At 45.5% G+C, this 18,264-nt stretch overlaps 1 protein-coding gene across 3 annotated transcripts; it reads right to left on the bottom strand.

The window, feature by feature from the left end:
* Window positions 1–1,668: 1,668 nt before the first annotated feature.
* Window positions 1,669–18,210, bottom strand: TOP3A (DNA topoisomerase III alpha). 3 transcript variants are annotated; one of them, XM_027822497.3, is made up of 19 exons: window positions 18,050–18,210; window positions 14,684–14,743; window positions 13,880–13,953; window positions 13,506–13,581; window positions 12,427–12,535; window positions 11,241–11,384; window positions 10,565–10,735; window positions 10,156–10,256; window positions 9,910–9,984; window positions 9,697–9,779; window positions 9,344–9,551; window positions 8,270–8,455; window positions 7,212–7,341; window positions 6,585–6,698; window positions 6,338–6,503; window positions 5,768–5,911; window positions 5,246–5,368; window positions 4,241–4,965; window positions 1,669–2,798 (listed from the first exon to the last, which is right to left on the bottom strand). In XM_027822497.3, the coding sequence occupies exons 2-19, from the start codon at window positions 14,693–14,695 to the stop codon at window positions 2,614–2,616; spliced, it is 2,826 nt and encodes a 941-aa protein (XP_027678298.2). In that variant the 5' UTR covers window positions 14,696–14,743; window positions 18,050–18,210; the 3' UTR covers window positions 1,669–2,613. The 3 variants fall into 3 exon arrangements, with proteins under 3 accessions (XP_027678298.2, XP_007060121.2, XP_027678296.2); XM_007060059.4 differs by lacking the exon at window positions 18,050–18,210 and adding an exon at window positions 16,831–17,651; XM_027822495.3 differs by lacking the exons at window positions 14,684–14,743; window positions 18,050–18,210 and adding an exon at window positions 16,831–17,423.
* Between the last annotated feature and the right edge of the window lie 54 nt (window positions 18,211–18,264).

The following is an 18,264-nucleotide window of genomic DNA, read 5'->3' as shown; positions in this document are numbered from 1 at the left end:
TGGGTGTCTTGTGTTGGATAACTGCACTGGCTCTGCCTATCTGGGTACTTATGGCCCTCGCTACCAGAGGATGACTCCCTGCTGCTTTAAAGATAGTACAACTCTATCACTCTCCCCCAGCCCCTTCACAGATTTCACCCTGAGGGGAGATTTCACTCAGGAAATGGCAGTTCGAGTTGAGGGACTCAGGCCTTTAATTCTATTTCACGATGAGCTGTAGCATAAAAGGCATTTTCCTGGAGAACAAGATTCCTGTACGTGCTACTAGAGTTTCAAAACCGTCTGCGCTCGCTCTTACGTTCCCTTTAGCTGAATGCGTGTATAGTGCTCTGACAATTGAAGTACTTGGCTGGCCAAATGGGGACACTATCTTTAAACCACACTGTGTTGTGCGGTGAAACTGATAAGAGATCATGCTGAGCGTGTTTTAGCTGTGTGGCAAGAAGCAGCAGAGGCTTGCTTCTGTGGGTGAATAGGCTGCAGCCAGCTTACTGCTACCGTAGTTATAACAGTGCTGACTAAAGTTCTGCTACAGTGTTCAGCCAGCTCAATGCTTGCCCTACAAAGCTTCTTTTAATCCTTTGATTTTAGTCAGCAGCTTGGGGATGTATTTTTAGGCCACAGCTGCTCCTAACAGTAGGAGTGAGGGACAGAGAAGTAAAATGGAATGTTACATGGTATTTCTGTTGACCTTTCTTTGTATTTTGCCCTGATCCCAGGAGAATTACTGCAAAGTTGTCTGAAGGTGGAGAAGTTGCTATAATTCAGTTTGAGGAAAGACACTTCCCCTGCCCTCCTCCTCAAGCATTTTAAAATGGGACTGGCTCTCTGAGGATGAACTCCATGGGTTTCAGTAGAGTTACTCCCCAGTTCCTGGGTGAGCATAATGCAACCAGGACTACCTATAACTGATCAGATCAGCTTCTCTGACTCAAGTCACGTCTAGCAAGTATTTTTGCTTCTTTCCTTCCTGTCTGCTGAACCTTCTGCCTCTCCTCTGTACTAACAAAGGGATTCCTGTTTCTGTATTTCTAGAGCTTCATTTGCAGTGCCTGCTAAGGAAAGGGAAATCAAGGCTCTCTTCTAAACAGATCCACTAGTTACCAGAGGGGGTAGAGGGAGTCTTCAGAGGTACAGGCAAGCTGCATGTTGAATGCCAAAAGACTTTATACATCACAGCAGAAAAGGGCATATAAGCCTAGTGTAAAGGCAGCCTGAACTCCTACTTTCCTGAGCAATATCAAGTCAACTCTCTCTTGTTTTGCAGGTGATCACGTACAGACTAATAAACTTAACACCTTTTAACAGTTTGGAGAAAGGAAGAAAGAATAGTTTGACTCAGAATCCCCTTTCATTCAACTTTCAGCTGCTTGTAAATGTCATTTTGTTAATGCTTTAGACTGTGGAAAACACAAAGCAGCCAGCAGGGAACAAGTTCAGGCTTTTTTCCTTTTGCAGATCACTTCTAAATAAAGCTCCCTGGATTTACTGCCCAGCAAGTGGCCACATTGTTCCTGTGAATAGCTGAGGTGGGAAGTGGTGGAAACAGCTGCTTTTAGGAAGAGAGTTTTCAGCTGAGCCTACAGTCAACTTATTTAGGCAAGAGGCAGTAACAAGGGGGAGATATTGACACCATTCCTGGGCATAATTTAAAACACAGAGCTTAGGTAAAGTAAAGAGTTCTCCTTTTTATTAAAAGGCACATCAATCTGACCAAAATCATTTGCATTAGCTAGCAGCTTCGTTAAGTTCCCTTGCTCACAGTGTCCAAGGAGTAGCTGGATTCTAAATTCAGTATCAGCCTACGTGAAGGTTCTCAGGTTCAAGTACTTGCACTAAGCTCCCTCTCAAGGGCAAGGGATTGAGGTTTTACTTTCTCTGCTGTTAATTCTCCTTTGGAGGCGAGAGTCAGGGGTGTAAGGGAATGCTGACTGACTAACCCTAAGCTGGAAGGGTAACTTAAAATATCAAATCCCATCCTGTGAAAAGCAAGAAAAACTGTTTCACAACCATCAGAGATGGTTTCCTAGACAGCATCATCCCTAACTGCTCCCTGGTCTGCAAACAAACCACACCAGCTGCTCCAGCAGTGTGTGTAAAAGGTTTCCTCCAATTCCTTTAGTGCTACTCTTTTTAGCCCCCCACTATTTCCTAGACAGAAGGGCCTTGGAGAATAGTGGCTGTGGAGAGATTTGGGGTTTGCAGCTCTGGGAAAAGCCTCTCTCACTCCCCAGCAACCAGCTGTATTTTTGTCCAAAGCATTATCTGAGAAGGGACCTAGTCTTCTGGGTTTCTAAACACGCTGCCTGTGTTTACAAAATAGCCCACAGAATACTACACCAAGGAATGGCAGCGGTAGTTGAGCCTCCTTTAGAAGACAGCCCAGTGTCTGAATAAGTCAGAATGAAACTTCCCAAGGCACAGTGGAGTGTGCTGGTCACCACCAAGAGCAGACCTGCTTTAGCCACATTTCCAGGAAGTGGTTTGAACACAAGCCCCAGAGACATTCTGCTTTTAAAATCCACTGCATCTCTACAGCCAGCCACTCCTGGAGCAGTTCAGGACTGGCTTTTTCAGCGTTTCCTACAAGAGCATCCCATCTACTGTCCTTCCTCAGTGGTCCTGAGGACATGTCTTCCTGGTGTGACCAAGCTGGTGGCAAATGCCACAGGTCCGTTGTCTCTTGGGAGTAGGTCCTTTTTCAGAAGAGAGATTACTTGGTCTTTTAACTTTGCTTCCTGACCCTCTTAAGTGCCCTTCGCTCCTGAATTGGTTTGAAGAGAAGGCTCCAGCAGTTCCTACAGAGAGAGAGAGACAGACAGAGAGAGAGTTGGTTCTAAGCAGTTTAACACCATGTGAGCCACAGAAATAGGGGAAGAATGACAAGTTCAGATGCAGGGGACATGGCCCGGGAATTTGGGTCCATTTAAATGTTTTATTAATCCCACTACTCAAAAGTGTTCAAGAAATTAAAGATGCTTCTGTCCTGTTTGGATTTATATGCTCTCAGGTAGCATCTTGCAGCTCTGGGCTAGTGCACGAGATCAAAATGGGAAGCTACCTCAGTAGTTAGTTTAAACTATACAAAGTCCAAACTGTAAACAGCAAAAATAATACAGTCGACTTGACTTCAGCTAATTTCACTTTTCCCCCCTAAGTTTGCTTAAAAAAAAAAATTGGATATTTAAGGGTCACATTAAATACTTGAGTCCCTTTTTAAAAAAAACTTTCTGTACCTACTATAAGTGAAATGAGTTGTACAAACATCTTTTTTCAGCTCCTCCTACTTTGTAATTTGCCAGCACTCCAGGAATAGTCACTTTCACCATTCCCCCCCATACGGTCAGTTTCTCTGTTGCTGAAGAGACCATTAAGAATAAAAGGGAACCGGAAAAAAAACCCTTCCTTTTAAAAAAAAAAAATAAAAAAGGAATAAAAGGATTCCAGATAGGATTTAAAGTTTTTAAAAATAGCCAACTGTATCCCTTTAACATTTGATTCCCTCAGTTGTCCCTCTGAGGAAGGTTTGATGCTGTCTTACCTGACAGTTTTAGCTCTTCCCATTAAGTAGAAATACAAGAGGGAGGATGATCCACATTTAATGGAGCTTGAACAGAGGTGGTGGGATGAAGTGCAGCTCCAGTGCCAGCAGAGGGCACAGAAGCACCAAATTGATGCCCACTCCCCTTTTCATGTTCTCATCCACTCAGTAACAGACTTCCTGAAAACAGGTATTTCCAGCTGGCAGCACATTCCCCAACTTATGAAGGTTAGGAAAGGTCAAGAGCTCTGTGCCTTGAACTGTGCCTTTGAAATGAATACCCACACAGCTTACCACAGCCAGCCGTGAGAGGTCCCGTTACCTGAATAAATCGGTTCCGGGCTAAATTGTATTGGGGTACCTGTCACATACCCTGCTCTAGCTCAGTCAAAGGGACAGCAATTTAAGACAGACTTCTGAGTTTCCTTATTGTTACAAAGAACCAGGTAAGATTTTTAGACTAAATGGACAGTTCTTTAAAGGACACATCTAATGCATTTCAGACGAGTTACCTTACAGCAGCCCGAGTCCCTCTGCCAAGTTCTGTAGCTCTGCAATCCTTTTCCTGTTTTTATCTGAAGTTTTTGAAGATGGTGCCTGAGGGGTGCCCAATATCTCCCTTCAGTTCAGCTTTAACACACAGCCCCCAGCCATTACATCCCACCCAAACCCCAACTCCGAGCACAAGCCCATCCTCACCTGGGGCCACGTTTTCATCCACCCACTGGAAGAAGCCGCACTGCTGCTCTCTCGGCTTTGGGCAGGTGTGGAACTGACGCCCTTTGTTGGGTCCCTCCTTTTGGACGGTGCGTGTGATGGCCGGCTGATCGCACTTACACATCGTGCCACCGCCCCCTCCTCCCGAGTCAAAACCGTTGCTTCCATAGCGGCCCAGACCTCTTCCTCCTCCAAGGCTCCTGAAGCTTCCTGGAGGCCTTTCACCCAAGGAATCAGGGGGTGCAGCAAAGCTCCTGTGGGTTACGCTGTTTCCATCATCTGATTGTTGATCGGCCCAGAGGAAGAAGTTGCAGCTGCCGGCACTGCATTTATAGAACTGCCTGCCCTGGTTGGGCCCTTCTTTACGCACCGTGAGCAATGCTGCCTCCTCCCTACAGTTGCACACCACTGCATTGTTCTCAGCAGCAGCAGGAGCTGGATGACTAGCAGCTCTGGGTGCCCTTGCTACACCAGGGTTTGTGGTAGGCCTCATGTGACCATTCTCATAGCTGGCCATGCGGTTAAGGGACTGGTTGACTTGTAGGTAGTTAGCTGGCGGGTTGACTGACTGTACCGGTCTGGATGGTCCTTGTAAATATTTCAGGTCCAAGATCTCTCTCAACATCTCATCGCAACCTCCAATACAGCCAACAAATTCCAGTGGCAGCAGGGGTGGGACACTACCTCGCTTGAACTTAAATTTCAGCCTAAATGAAAAAATCCATATCTCAGATCAGAGTTCTCCCCCTCTTGATTCTCAAGGTTCCACCAAAGACATGGAGGTCCCACCATGCTTATTCTATTCTACCTGCCCTCCTGGCCTGGTGCTGCACCCATCATTCTTCCAGTCTAGGAGGAATGGACTGCACTGCTTTGGAGGCCTGTCAATGTTGCTTTTAAAGCGACCATAGTCAGATGAATCATCCTCCTCAGACCGTCCCGGGACAGGGCAGTTGTGTGTGTCTGTATGTAACGAACGATACTCACCTATGAACCGGATGGGGTTTACACACAGCGCAAACACTGTCATCCTTGCTGACTTCCAGCACAGATTCAGGAAACCACACAGCTGCTTTACAGTTAGGATAGTTCATGCAGCCCAGATAAAAGCTGTGGAGGAGTAAAGGGTTAGTATGAGGAAGAAGAATAATCAAGAGAACTCATCAGCCATTCCACCTGCAGCTACACACCTTATGGGACAAGGTTCAGCAACCCACTGTTAAAGACAAGCATAAAGAGGCTGTTTTATAAAAACTATCATGTGCTCCCAGAATGGCAGCTCAACTGGGTATGCACAGCTCTTACCGTTCATGGCATCTGAACTTTGGCCTTATGCCCAGTGCCCTGGAGGCACAGGGCAGTGGCATAACCCCACCCCTTGTCATTGTAGTTTAGATGCCCTGTGAGGGGGAGAAGGGCTGGGTGAGTGCTCTACCCTACACTGAGCTACAAGGGAGCCACACAACATCAACACACCGAGCTGTCGTCAGCTTAACAGAGATCACTGACCCGCCATTCTTCTTGCTCTTCAGGACCATGTCACTGTTGCACTGTGGACATTTCCGAATGGAAACGGGCATTGCTGGGTAGATCTCCTCTTGCTGCGCAAGTGCTGTTACTTCTCCGAAATACTGAGACAAAGCCTGATCCAACCTGGAAAGAAACACACACAGTCGCATTGGTTCCCTCTGCCATGAGCATGAGCATTTGCTCCCATTTTCCATACGACGGAGATGGTGGATGAGTAGCTGCTCCTGCAGCTGGGCTCCAGCGAACTTCACAATAAGTCCATTTAGGAATGTCATGAGGATAAAAATGCGTCCATTTCAGTCATGGTGTGGGTGCAACTCCAGAGGTCAGCACAGACTGGCACCTTCCGACACCAGCTCCAAAGCTGCCCACCGGGCACACAGCATCAGCATTCAGACTCCATGCCTCCTCTTGGAAACGCCTATGCACATGTCATGGAAATAAGCTCTGACGTGATCAGAGCCCCAGACATGAAGCTAAGTCCTCCACTTTCCTGGCTGCTGTTCTGGGAGACTGCAGAGATGAAGCGTGGGTTTTCCTGATACTCACTTGTTGGCTTTGGCCACGGCTTCAGTGAAGACTTTCTGGTACTTCTCAATCTGCTGCCTCAGCACCACAAATTTGTCCTTCTTCCCCTCACAAATCAGCTTCAGATCAGCCTCCAGCTCAGCACGAAGGTCAGGTTTTGACATCTCGTAGCCCATGGAATCGTAGCCTGAGGAATGATACCTTGCTTTAAGTGAAAGGAAGGGATAGCGAAGGCATTTGCCCTCCTAATTACAATCAACATCCTTACCTTCTACCAGCCCCATGCCCAGGTGCCCCGGAAGGAACCTCTGATCTGGAGTAAGCCCCACATACATCCGTGACTTGATGGTCTCGATGTGCTCGGCGTGAGTGGCATCAGTCCCTGAAAGTCATTGTGCAGTCATTTAATAGCTGGCATGAACAAACCATCGGGGCTCTACAAGCTGATATCTACTAATGCAGCGACTTGGGATGCTAAATACAGGCGCAAATTTATCACAATGGGCAAGTGCAGGCCCATGCTGCCCTCAACCCCCACTGACTCCAATGCCAATTGTAAGGGAGCCTGGGAGGGCACAACTGGGCCCTAAACAGACTGAGATGGGAAGTAAAGTTGTATCTCCAGTGAGCTAAACTGCAATGTGCAGAGTCCTATATAGACTCCAGACTTGGCCTTTAGATCCTCCCCCTTCCATTACTTTGGGAATGCAAGTGCCCACATAATGTCTTTTATCTTCTATCAGCTGTATTTAGAGAATTCTCCACCTGGTGGAAGAGAGAGACCATTACAGCTACAGATTTAACAGACGACCATGAAAGGGGGAAGAGGTATAGAAACTCCATTCTGCTAAAGACAGCATGAGGTCACACAGTCCCATATGATGCAGATACTGACCGATGCCATGTTTCTCCATGAGTGAAATGAGATCAGCTTCCGTGAGGAGTTGGGGTGGGCTGGTCTCCCCATCCACCATCTCGACTGTGGTGGGCTGAAAGCGAGACCCCCTCTCATACACTGGGAGAACCTGAAGGACAGAGAGAAGTACAAACTCCAATGAAACAACCTTCTGCAACATTTGTTTAAGAGAATTTAAAAATCCAAAGCAGGCGTGGGTCTAGGGGTACTGCACTGTACTGTTCTGCAGGAGACTCATGTCTCATTCCCTGGGGAACACAGACAGGAGCCTGTTCACCAGTTTTTAGATTCATAACTGCTACCAATTCCAAGGCTGGACTCTGTCTTAAAGAGATACCACACAAATCCAAAGAGTTTGAGGGTGAGAGTTTGCTTGCTTTCCCCTACATCCTTAAGCAATCAGCCATACAACTGTTCTGCTCTGAAACATCAGTAACCAAATTTGTCCTTAGACCCTGAAGCACAGACTGCTCACTTAAAGAATTAGCACGGAGACATTCCTCTCTCAACAACCTTGTCTTCCCAACGAACTGGTCAAGCACAGCCACTTGGTTATACTGCTGTTCAACTTTCTTAACAGCTTTTACTCCAGATTTTGAGCGTAGCATGCTCAGTGTCTGGGAAGAAAAAGTGGGCCCAGCATTGTTCAACAGTGACCTCTTTTGGCAAGTGAAGGGAAAGCACCAAGTTTGCAAAAAAAACAAACAATCAGGTCCTCATGCAGACCCGTGACATGGTCCCTTCCTCAGGAGGTCAAATGAGGGAGGGGGAAGGGAATTGAGCAATCAAAACTGCCAAAATGAGCTGCAGGTCTTCAGGTGAGAGATGAACCTCAGGGTAGAACAACAATTGGAACAAGGGAGTTCTCAATGGAAGCTCTGCAGGTAATCTGACAGCAGAATTTGGCCCTTAAGTGTTTACACATCAGCATGGAGCCAAGGCAAGCTTAACTACTGAGTAACATTAAACCCAGTTGCATCTTGTAATGACTCCTCCCCAATTTACCATCTCCCATACACTTTGATCAAGATGGTTACCTTGTCACTCCATTTCTCATAAGGATAGACATCCAGATAGTTTCTGGCCAGGATCATTAGCCCATGAGCAACAAATCGCTCATTAGCAATGTCAATCTCCACAGTTGTTTCTTGTCCCTTGGCATCCTGGGAGCAGCAAGCCAAAAAGTGACGCACAATGAATTCATATAGTCGCTGTTCATTCCCCTAAGACCGCACATGAAGAGAAGAGGGTCAGGAGTCTTCTCCAAATAAAGGACACCACACTCACACAAATATAGGTTTAAGAGACCTCTTTCAGAACACAAGTCCCTTGGGACCAGAAGTGAAGACATCAAGAGGAATCCAGTAGAAGTGCAGATCAGAGCAAGAGATTAAGAGTCAAGAGACGTGGGTTCTATTCCTAGCTATACCACTAACCTTGTTAGGCAAGTCATTTAGCCTCTGTGCTTTCGTTTTCCCACCCATAAAATACATCTAATAGGTACTTGTACACCTCTGTTAAGAATGAAGATCTTTCCATGAAAGGGACCTTAGTGTTATAATAATTACTGCCCCCCCCCACCCCCCAGACACGAAGCATAACTTTAAAACATCACTTGCTTCAGGCTGTCAAGTGGTTTAGGTTCCTATGCCTTTTTTAAAAAAAAAGTGTCTATAAGGAAAAGGTCCAGTATGCACTGAAAGCAGCATCTCCTCTGTGTTGGGACTAATGAGGAAATGTAACTAGGGGCAGTGAACAGTTCTGGATAATCAAAGAGAACCTCCACTGAAAATCTGATGTGGACTTCAAAAGTCAAAGCTTGGAAGTGGGTAAGAGGTGCATATTTCCAGCTTCAATTTTCTATAGCACCTAGTATTTTCCAGCCAGGTTTCTGTGCAGAAACATTTATGATCAGGGCAGCATATTTTAGAAAGGCTCTTTCAAGAGATAAACCCACTTTTGAAGATATGGAAAGTCTAATTCAATTTGCTAATATATGCACAGCAAGCCCCTGTCTGCTATAATCACCATGTTACCCAGTCACTGATAAGGTGCATTGTCAATAGCAGAAATCGTGCGAGTGACTCAACTCCGCTCTGCGTTAGACTCACCTGCAGGTTACATGTATATTTAGTGGGGTGAATGGGAGGGTGAGCCTGATCAGATTTGGTCCCATTCCGAGGGGTTGGCCCACCCCGGTCTAGAATCCCCTGTGCAAAGGCTCCCCAGCTGGGGTCTTGGGTCTGCTGTTGTACCAAAGAGGTGAGGTTTAGGTCTTTGGGGAAAATGTTGGTCTCAGTTCGGGGATAGCTTATGTACCTTAGAGACAAAAAGAAACACGAATAACCACACTGGATGCTAACCAGTCACCGTTCCTCTTGTGGGCTCGTCCCATTTTTGATTAAAGGTCTGCTATTCTGTAAAAGGTATTTAATTCCAGCACATCCAGGTCTGGAATTCTTACCCTTGAGTGTAGAGCTTTTCTGCTATTTTCATGGTTTCTTTGGCATTTATTTTTAGCTTGCGGGAAGCCAGCTTCTCAAGTTCCTGTGTCATAAAGAGACAGAGAAGAATGGGAATATTTGCCGCACAAACCTGAACAGTCACTAAAACTCATATTCAATGCTCCTTTAAAAAAAAAAAAAAAAATTTTTTAGCATCATCATATCAAACATACCACAGTGTCTAGTGCCAGGGGCCTCCATTTGCTCTTCGGTTTGCTCCCAATCTCGACAACAGTGGCCACTGGATCCTAAGCACAGAGCACGCAGAAAGGAAAATCAAACTGAAGTGTCTATATGGAGTGCTGTTCAAAGGTTCCCATGAGGCATCAGCTGCTGTCTAACGCTTTTGCCAACCAGAAGGGAAGAGGTAGAAATGCTTGTTTGATGCTGGACCCTATACGTTTGACAAGGTTTCCTACCTCCATACACATGTGGTAGAGGACAAGGCATGCTGTGTGGTTAAAGAGTCGGCTCCTCTTCCAGTTGAAGTCTACCATGCCGTCCTCATGTTCATGGGCCACTGCATTGAAAAGGAGGTCACTCCATCAGAGCGATGGTACAAAGTAAGACTGCACTGGCTAGACAGGTAAGGAAAGAGGGCCACAGAAAACTTGCATACTTTTGGGGAACCTTCCAAACTGTGCTGAATGACCACGGCAAGGGAAGGGGGGAAAAAAAAAAAATCACACATCTGTAGCAATGTTTGTGTATTACACAGAAGCATCTCCCTCATTCATGTTTTTCAGTAAAGCTGTGTTTCGTTTCCTTTTCAAAAGCGCTGAACCCTGTCAGACACCGAGAGCGCTGCACTATTGTCCCAGAACATACCTTTAATTTTATAGAAGGCCTCGGGAACAAAGGCCTGGATGGCTTTAAATCTTTCTACCACAAATCCCAGAGTTGGGAACTGACAGCTACCATAGCTGATCAACTGCTCAGCTAAAACGTTGGGGAAGAGCTTCTGGAGCCTCAAGGTCTGGAATCTGGTGAAGGCAGCACCTGGAAGAAAACAAAAAAGGGATTTTAAAGTTGGGATAATAATTTTAAAAAGTAATCACACTACCTGCAAGCTTGGTTTCTGTTACTCAACTAACACGAAATGCAGAGGCCCAGCAAGTGTTACATAAATAGTTAAGAACCTAACAGCTCCTTCAAAGAGCAACTATTTTATTGGAAACAACTGAGTGAAGGCATGATCCATTTGCATTTCTGTCTCATGTCACAGGGATATGCAAACGGATGATTTTGAACCACTATCACCTGCTGTGCTTTGGAAGAATAAACAATGAGAGGTTGATGCCCGCTCTTTATCCTGGAACTAACACGATAACCTAGAGGAGTTTAGATACTTTAACCCCTCCACTTTGTTGAGCTATATATTGATAGCAAGGCAATGAATGCTCCCGGAAATCAATTACCTGCCAGGGCAATTTTACAGAATCCCTTAAAGGAGAGATTTAGAGAGCAGCAAAACACTTAGCTACTGCCCACCCTAGCTTCGTACCTATCCTAAGGTCCAGCTCCTGTCTGACATCCACAGCATCACTAATGTTCTGATCAGGTTGGACGAGGTTCTCGCAGGCTCCTCTTATGGCACGAGGAGTGATCTCGGAAAAGCGGGCTCGGAACACCTGAAGGCTTGGCTTCACTGTCAACCAGAAAGAGGGATCAAACATGATTTTCAACCCAATGGCAGAGACTGAATACTCAGTGATTTCCTTTAAAACTATCGGTAGTAGAACCAGAACCAGTTTTAGCTTTCAAAGTAACGCCATTCAAGTTAGACGACATATATAGGCTGATCTGGAATCCAAAAATAAAGTCCTTTGTAGACCACTGAAGCTTTATAATGTCCTAGTAAGTTTCACTGATTTCACTCTTGTAAATCTAGTAAAAAAACAACAAAAAACCACACACATCTAGTAAGTGTGGGCCATTTTTATATCTTTGCCGTCAAAAGGATCCAGATGATGGTTTCCAATGACACCCTTCTGCACTCACAAGTGCAGTCTGCAGCTTCCAAAACTGGCCTAGAGTTATAACATAAATGGAAAAGTGCTGACAAGACCTCTAGCAGTGAGAGAGAGGGACAGAGGGAGAAGCTCATTTACTTCTTTGGAGAGAGTAGAACCTAAGTTACTCCTGCTGGGTCATCTTAATGTGACTACATTCACACTCCCCGTCTCATCTCTTTACATCATCTGGGAAGTGAACTGGCCCCGTGACAATTAAGCAAGTCTAGATGGAATTTCACTGTATGGGTAGAAAGATGTATTTACAATACAGCTGAGAAAATTCTGTGTTCACTTCTGATACCCACCAGTACCACAGAGAGCCAAGACGAGCTTTTACACCTTGACTGCAAGTTCCGTCCAACTTAAACTGTATATTTTGGCTATGACAGCAATAAATGTGTTGGACAAAAACCCCTCACTAACGTTAACCCTGTCCATACCAGTTGTGCTGCCTCCACCCACCAAGACGCCATTAAAATCAATGGACTGTAAATGTAGCCCGGTTGCTGGTGATGTGTTACATTAACACATCCCTGGTACAGTCAACACCACAGCCAGTGCATTCTACTTGGATCTACTGCAAACATTCAGCAGCAGCCTTTGGAGTTACATTACTGAACAAGGTATGTTTTTAGTCAGCATTTCAAAGAATGAAACAGTACGTCCTCCACCCACCAGCTTTGCAAACATGGATTATCTCAAAACCAATGTTCTCTCCTTCTCGATCGCAGTCGGTCCAGATCACCAGAGCCTGGCACTGCCGGGCTTCTCGTTCTAGGGTTTTCTGAGATGAGAGAATGGCACAGCATGAGACACAGCAGGTCACTTATCATGCCATCTAATTTAGTCCAGGAGTGACTCACCAACAGCAACGTCAACAGTCTAACTTGATCTTGAAATGGAATGCATATCCATAGCGACAAATTTATTATAGTGAATTGTTCTGATTTTTCCATTTTATTACATGCAACATATCCCATTCCTCCAAGTACATCGCAGAGTAATGCTGCTGTATTTTATTTTAACCTTACTGACTGCAGAGATGTATGTGCACACGAGACCACCATTTGTGTGCTTTTTCCTCTCTGTTGTGCATATAGCTGAAATTAACTGCATTGGCTGCTCTGCAGATTTTCAGCTAAAATATAATTTTATTCATACAAAACACATCAGAAAGAGTAGGACCTCATTAATTTTCCCTCAGCTAATTAGGGGAGCGTTCAGGTATTGTACTAATTTCCTGGTTGTAAATGGGTGCTGGAGTAACACTGTATGCGAGCAGCTCCACATGGCCATTTATGAGAACAAGATTTGTATCTCACGAGGCTAGTAAGTGAGCAAACAGGTTTGATGACTATAGTAAGTAGTCACTTATCTGCATCCATTTTATACAGAAATAGTCATTATCTAAATCTGGATTGTGTCCCTTAATAAGTTTTATTAAACACAGGACTTTCCAATGTAATCTAGATGGAACTGGGGCCATTAATACCTTGATTCCTACAGAGTGGATTCTACTTTAAATAAATCAGTCCTTTGACCTGACTGACTAATTGTGCTTAGGCTAGGAAACTAAGTTCAAAGGCAGACAGCATGTATAAACTGAAGAATGTGAGTGAAAATATTTATGTTGGCTACAGTCCCAGAGAGCTAAAGTTTATGGACAGCGGTCCAGTCCTCTCTCTGTCTGCACCAATATTTGTGGAACATGTCACTAATATTTGAGTATCAGGTAGCCTTTTAAAAGCACATACCTTAATATCCACGAAGTTTTCAGGGCAGTATTTCTCAATTTCAGCTTCAAAGAGTACAAGTGGGTTGCAGCTATGCCTGGGGAAGAGATGATAAACAGCACGACTTAATGTACAAAATAAATCAAAACATTCACAAGAGATTACCTGGTAATTTCTGTCTCTTATTGGTGTACTGATGAAGTGCCAGAATGGTGGTTACAGTGGCAGTATTACTGTCCTTATCACTGGTACACATACACATTAGCCAATTCATTAATTGTCATAAATTACGTTCCACAGGCTGACCTTGAAAGGCTCATTGCACTGCACATCTCAGCATAAAAAAAAGATGACAAGCATCATGTCACCAGCTCTCTCAGATCAGTGGTACTAACCATTTGCGAAACGGCATCTTAAAGTCATGAGCCAGTAAATGTCCCGAAACAGAGGTCATCGCCACAGTAACATTCTGTAGGAAACGGATCAAGACAATTAGTTTCTAACAGTTGCTTCTGTTTTGCTAAAGCCTGCTTATGTTGGTGTCCATGAGCTCCAGACACATCGCTCTCATTTGATGGATCAGACACATCAGTTTCTAGTCAATTATATCTGCCTTGCTTCTACTGACATAATAGTTTTCCCTTCCAGCCACAGCTGAGCATTGTTCACACATTATCATATATATAATCCTGGAATTCTGAATATATGAGTGATCAGATGGAAAATGCCTCCTTGACTTAATAGCATGTATGCAGAGCTTAGCATGTATGCAGAGCTTTTCATCGGTGGATATCAGAATGCTATTTTACAGATGGGAAAACCAGGGCAAAGAGATGTAAAGTGCTTTCAGGCCACACTGGAGATCAGTGGCAGAGCCAGACATAGAAGTCAGATCTCCTGACTCTTAGACCAGGCCCTTAACCACTGAACCTTACTATATCTGTAGGAGATAAAGACAGCACAACACTAATAGTGGGAAAGACATTTCCCCTACGTGTTCAAATGAAAACTTGAGATCTCAATTTCACAGTAATTTGGTCATTCTTCATATACACATTCCTTGCACAGATATTTCCATTACTGAATACATAATTCTGTACCATTTTGGTTAATGTTTTCATTAGATAATCAATCAGCATTTTGTGTTTCCCTAAACCAGAAGGGTTATAGAGCGTTATGAAGAAAAGATGGAACCCTACCTGGCCAAACATATGATAGTCATATTCATAGATCTTGTTGAATTTGGAAAACCCTTCTCTCTAGGCAAAAAATGGAAAAGATGTTTAAAAAATTGCTCCCCCACAAAAAAAACCAACGACCCAAATCAACGTTCACAAACAACAGTTATAGCAGAAACCATGGAAATACGTGGCAAATGAAAAACAGGCTGCTGGTGTTCAGGTGTGCAATCATTTTTCAGTGACTTAAATAAGATCTAGAGGAAAGGCAGGCTGGATGGAAAGGATACCGGCCATTTATAGAAACATTTGACACTTAATGGTGCTTTACAGCGTCAGAGCACTGTACAACACCCCTGAGAGATATGTAAGATTGAAAACAGATGCAAGGAGATTGTATTGAATGAGTCGCTCAGTTAGCCAGTGGCACAGCTGAGATTTAACTCTTTGGATGAAGACTGAAAAATATTCCAAGTTCCCAATGAACTGTCAGCCTACAAAAACGACATGTAATTTAGCACACACTGTTCCGAGTGTATCCTCCACTTATCAAGGTTTGTAGAGGCTTCTAGATTGGGCCCAAACATTTCACATTATCTTCTTTGGAAGCATGTCGTTATCTAGGTTGAGTCAGACCATCAATTCTCAAGTAATCCATTTTTTTTTTTTTTTTTACTTCTATCATATCTTTCAACCTAGGATCTGCCTGCACTTTTATAAACATTAAGCCTCCCAGCACCCTGCCACAAGGATATTAGACCTATTTTACATAAGGGTAGATTGGGGTACTGAGAGGTTACGTGAATTGACCATTGTCACATAACAATGGCTTCCTTGACCACGGGATGCTGTTCTGGGAAGAAGGACTGCTAAGCAGAGATGGGGTCCATCTATCAAGGAAAGGGAAGAGCATATTTGGATACAGATTGGCTAACCTAGCAAGGAGAGCTCTAAACTAAGTTCGACAGAGGCAGATGACAAAAGGCCATAGGTAAGTCAAAAACATGGAGACCTGGGAAGAGGGTCGGATCTGGCGGGAGCATGGGCTGTTATAGCAGGGATGAGGGAGAGACGAGAGAACATACAGGGGAAATCAAATCAGTATCTTAGATATCTGTATGTTAATATGAGAAGTGTGGGGAATAAGCAGGAAATTGAAATGCCAGTTAATAAACACAACGATGACATAGTTGGCATCACAGAGGTGGGATAATGTGCATGACTGGAATATTGGTATAGAGGGGTATAGCTTGCTCAGGAAGGGGACAAAGGGAGGTGTTGCCTTATATCAAAGGCAGAGCAGGAACAGAACACTGAGGTCTCTGCTCTAACCATTAAATCATATTCACTGCGTTAAAAACTTAAGCCACTGGAATTTGATAAGCAATAACAGCATTGCAAGAAGCAGCATTTTTGACCTGCTAAACCAATTGCATTAAATGGCAGAAGATGCCCGTGGCTGTTTCAGATTCTAATATTTCTTACATATTCAACAGACTGCAAGTTAGGAATGACAGCAGAAAATTCACCAAGGCAGTACCTCACTGCAAACAGACAAGACACAGTCCATTTTTCTATGCGTTTGGAAACCAAGATTAGGACTAAAGAACAGAATTCCAACATTGCTTCTGTCACAAGGGGAAACGAATCTGGTGCTGTCAGCCTCATCTTGTCCAATATGCATTTGTCCACCTCACCTAACCTGGCACAGTTCATCTTCAGTAGGAATCTGTTTGGGAAAGGCCAGAGACTGGAATAGCACAAGCTGTTGCATGTAAGGATTGAAGTGCACTGGTAGAGCTCTGCAGAGTGGCCCCTGGTTCTAACAAAACAGAGTGCTGCAGGTCAGGGCCGATTTAAATTGGCACTAAAATGAGGATGCAGCTTGCATATTTCCTGGCTCTAATGGGAACTCAGGCAGACAATGCAAGCCTTGCATTTTAATGTGATCACATAAAAATAATATCAGCTTTAAATAGTCTCAGTAGTCGTATTTAGACTCTATAGGGCAGCCCCACTACATTATATCTATTTTAAGACAAAATGAATTAACCCAGGAACAACTGAATGATTGGCAAGTACCACCTAACAAGTTGTTTATGTAGCTGGAGAAACAAAGCCCAATTAGAAAGTGACCCAAAAAGAAACCGTTGCTTTTACTCTCTTACCCGCCTCATTCTGCTATTGGAGAGAATATCTGCAATTCCTCTGGCAGCATCATTTTTCTCTGCCACACAAAGGACCTTCTGAATCTTTCGGAATGTCATATCCTCTGCAGCCTGGGAGAAGAGACTCCAGGACTGAGACAACAACCTGACCCCACAGCGGGCAAAAAGTCTGGCCTGAAAGTTCATTTTGAGAGCTTAGGGCAGCTCCCAACTTGCCAAGACATGTTGCTGTTTCCTCACACTGCCGCCACTTTCCCGCAATCAGATACCCAACAGGTATCAGTAAAAGTCTTAGGTAAGGATGCCACCTCCAGGAGGCGAGCAACCACTCTAAAGGACCCCGGCGTGATTTTGATGGGGCAGAAGTTAGAGACCCTCAAGCTTCCCCACTGATGTCTGCCAGCAACTCACTGTAAATTCCACCTCACGTGTTTTTAAAACTTAAAGCAGATGCTAACTCAGCATGTATATCTGAGCTACAAGAGATTTCCAGTCCCCTTCCCAAAAACAATGCAGTATTTACCACATCACTCATGTCCTTTCCCCATTAGACTCAACCTCCTGAACCCTCCCCCTCTCAGCCCAATGGCAAGGGCTCCCCCTCCTCCCTCAGCCCAATGGCAGGGGCGCCCCCTCCTCCTTGAGCCCCCCAGCCAGCCCAATGGCAAGGGCTCCCCCTCCTCCCTCAGCCCAATGGCAGGGGCGCCCCCTCCTCCTTGAGCCCCCCAGCCAGCCCAATGGCAGGGGCTCCCCCTCAGCCCAATGGCAGGGGCTCCCCCTCCTCCCTGCCCCTCCCCCCTCAGCCCAATGGCAGGGGATCCCCCTCTCCCTGGCCCTCCTCCCTCAGCCCAGTGGCAAGGGATCCCCCTCTCCCTGCCCCTCCCCCCTCAGCCCAATGGCAGAGGATCCCCCTCTCCCTGCCCCTCCCCCCTCAGCCCAATGGCAGGGGATCCCCCCTCCCTGCCCCTCCCCCCTCAGCCCAATGGCAGGGGATCCCCCTCTCCCTGCCCCTCCCCCCTCAGCTCAATGGCAGGGGATCCCCCTCTTCCTCCCCCCTCAGCCTAATGCCAGGGGCTCCGCTCCCCGCCGTGCTGAGGTCTCCTAGGACCAGGGCGCCACGATTCCCGCCAATGCTTCGCCTTCCCTCCTCCCCGCCGAATTCCACTCCGCCGCCGCAGTCCACACTGTCGTGACGACAGAGGGAAAGGGCGCCGTTTACCTATTTTTACGCCTTGCCGCAAAGTGACACCGCCGCTTGCTGCGGGCGAGAACTACAACTCCCAAGAGGCCCCGCGGCGTCATTTCGATTTTGAAAAACGGTGATTCGCTTCTGCTCCCGCCCGCGAGGCGCCGCCGACGCTTTCAATAACGTCTGGAGGGTTACACTAGCAACGGTACACAGAGCAACCCCCGGGCACACGCACGGAAACCGAA

This window comes from Chelonia mydas, chromosome 10, assembly GCF_015237465.2.
Source record: "Chelonia mydas isolate rCheMyd1 chromosome 10, rCheMyd1.pri.v2, whole genome shotgun sequence".
NCBI classification, from domain to species: domain Eukaryota; kingdom Metazoa; phylum Chordata; order Testudines; family Cheloniidae; genus Chelonia; species Chelonia mydas.
This window is presented reverse-complemented; position numbering and strand designations above follow the sequence as displayed.

Excerpts from the sequence above, each read along its gene's own strand:
- TOP3A (XM_007060059.4), bottom strand. The coding sequence starts at position 17,016 with ATGAACTTTCAGGCCAGACTTTTTGCCCGCTGTGGGGTCAGGTTGTTG. Across the intron at positions 14,744-16,830 it reads CCAATAGCAGAATGAGGCGG|AGAGAAGGGTTTTCCAAATT; the intron begins GTAAGAGAGTAA and ends TTTTTTGCCTAG. Across the intron at positions 13,582-13,879 it reads AAGATGCCGTTTCGCAAATG|GCATAGCTGCAACCCACTTG; the intron begins GTTAGTACCACT and ends TCTCTTCCCCAG.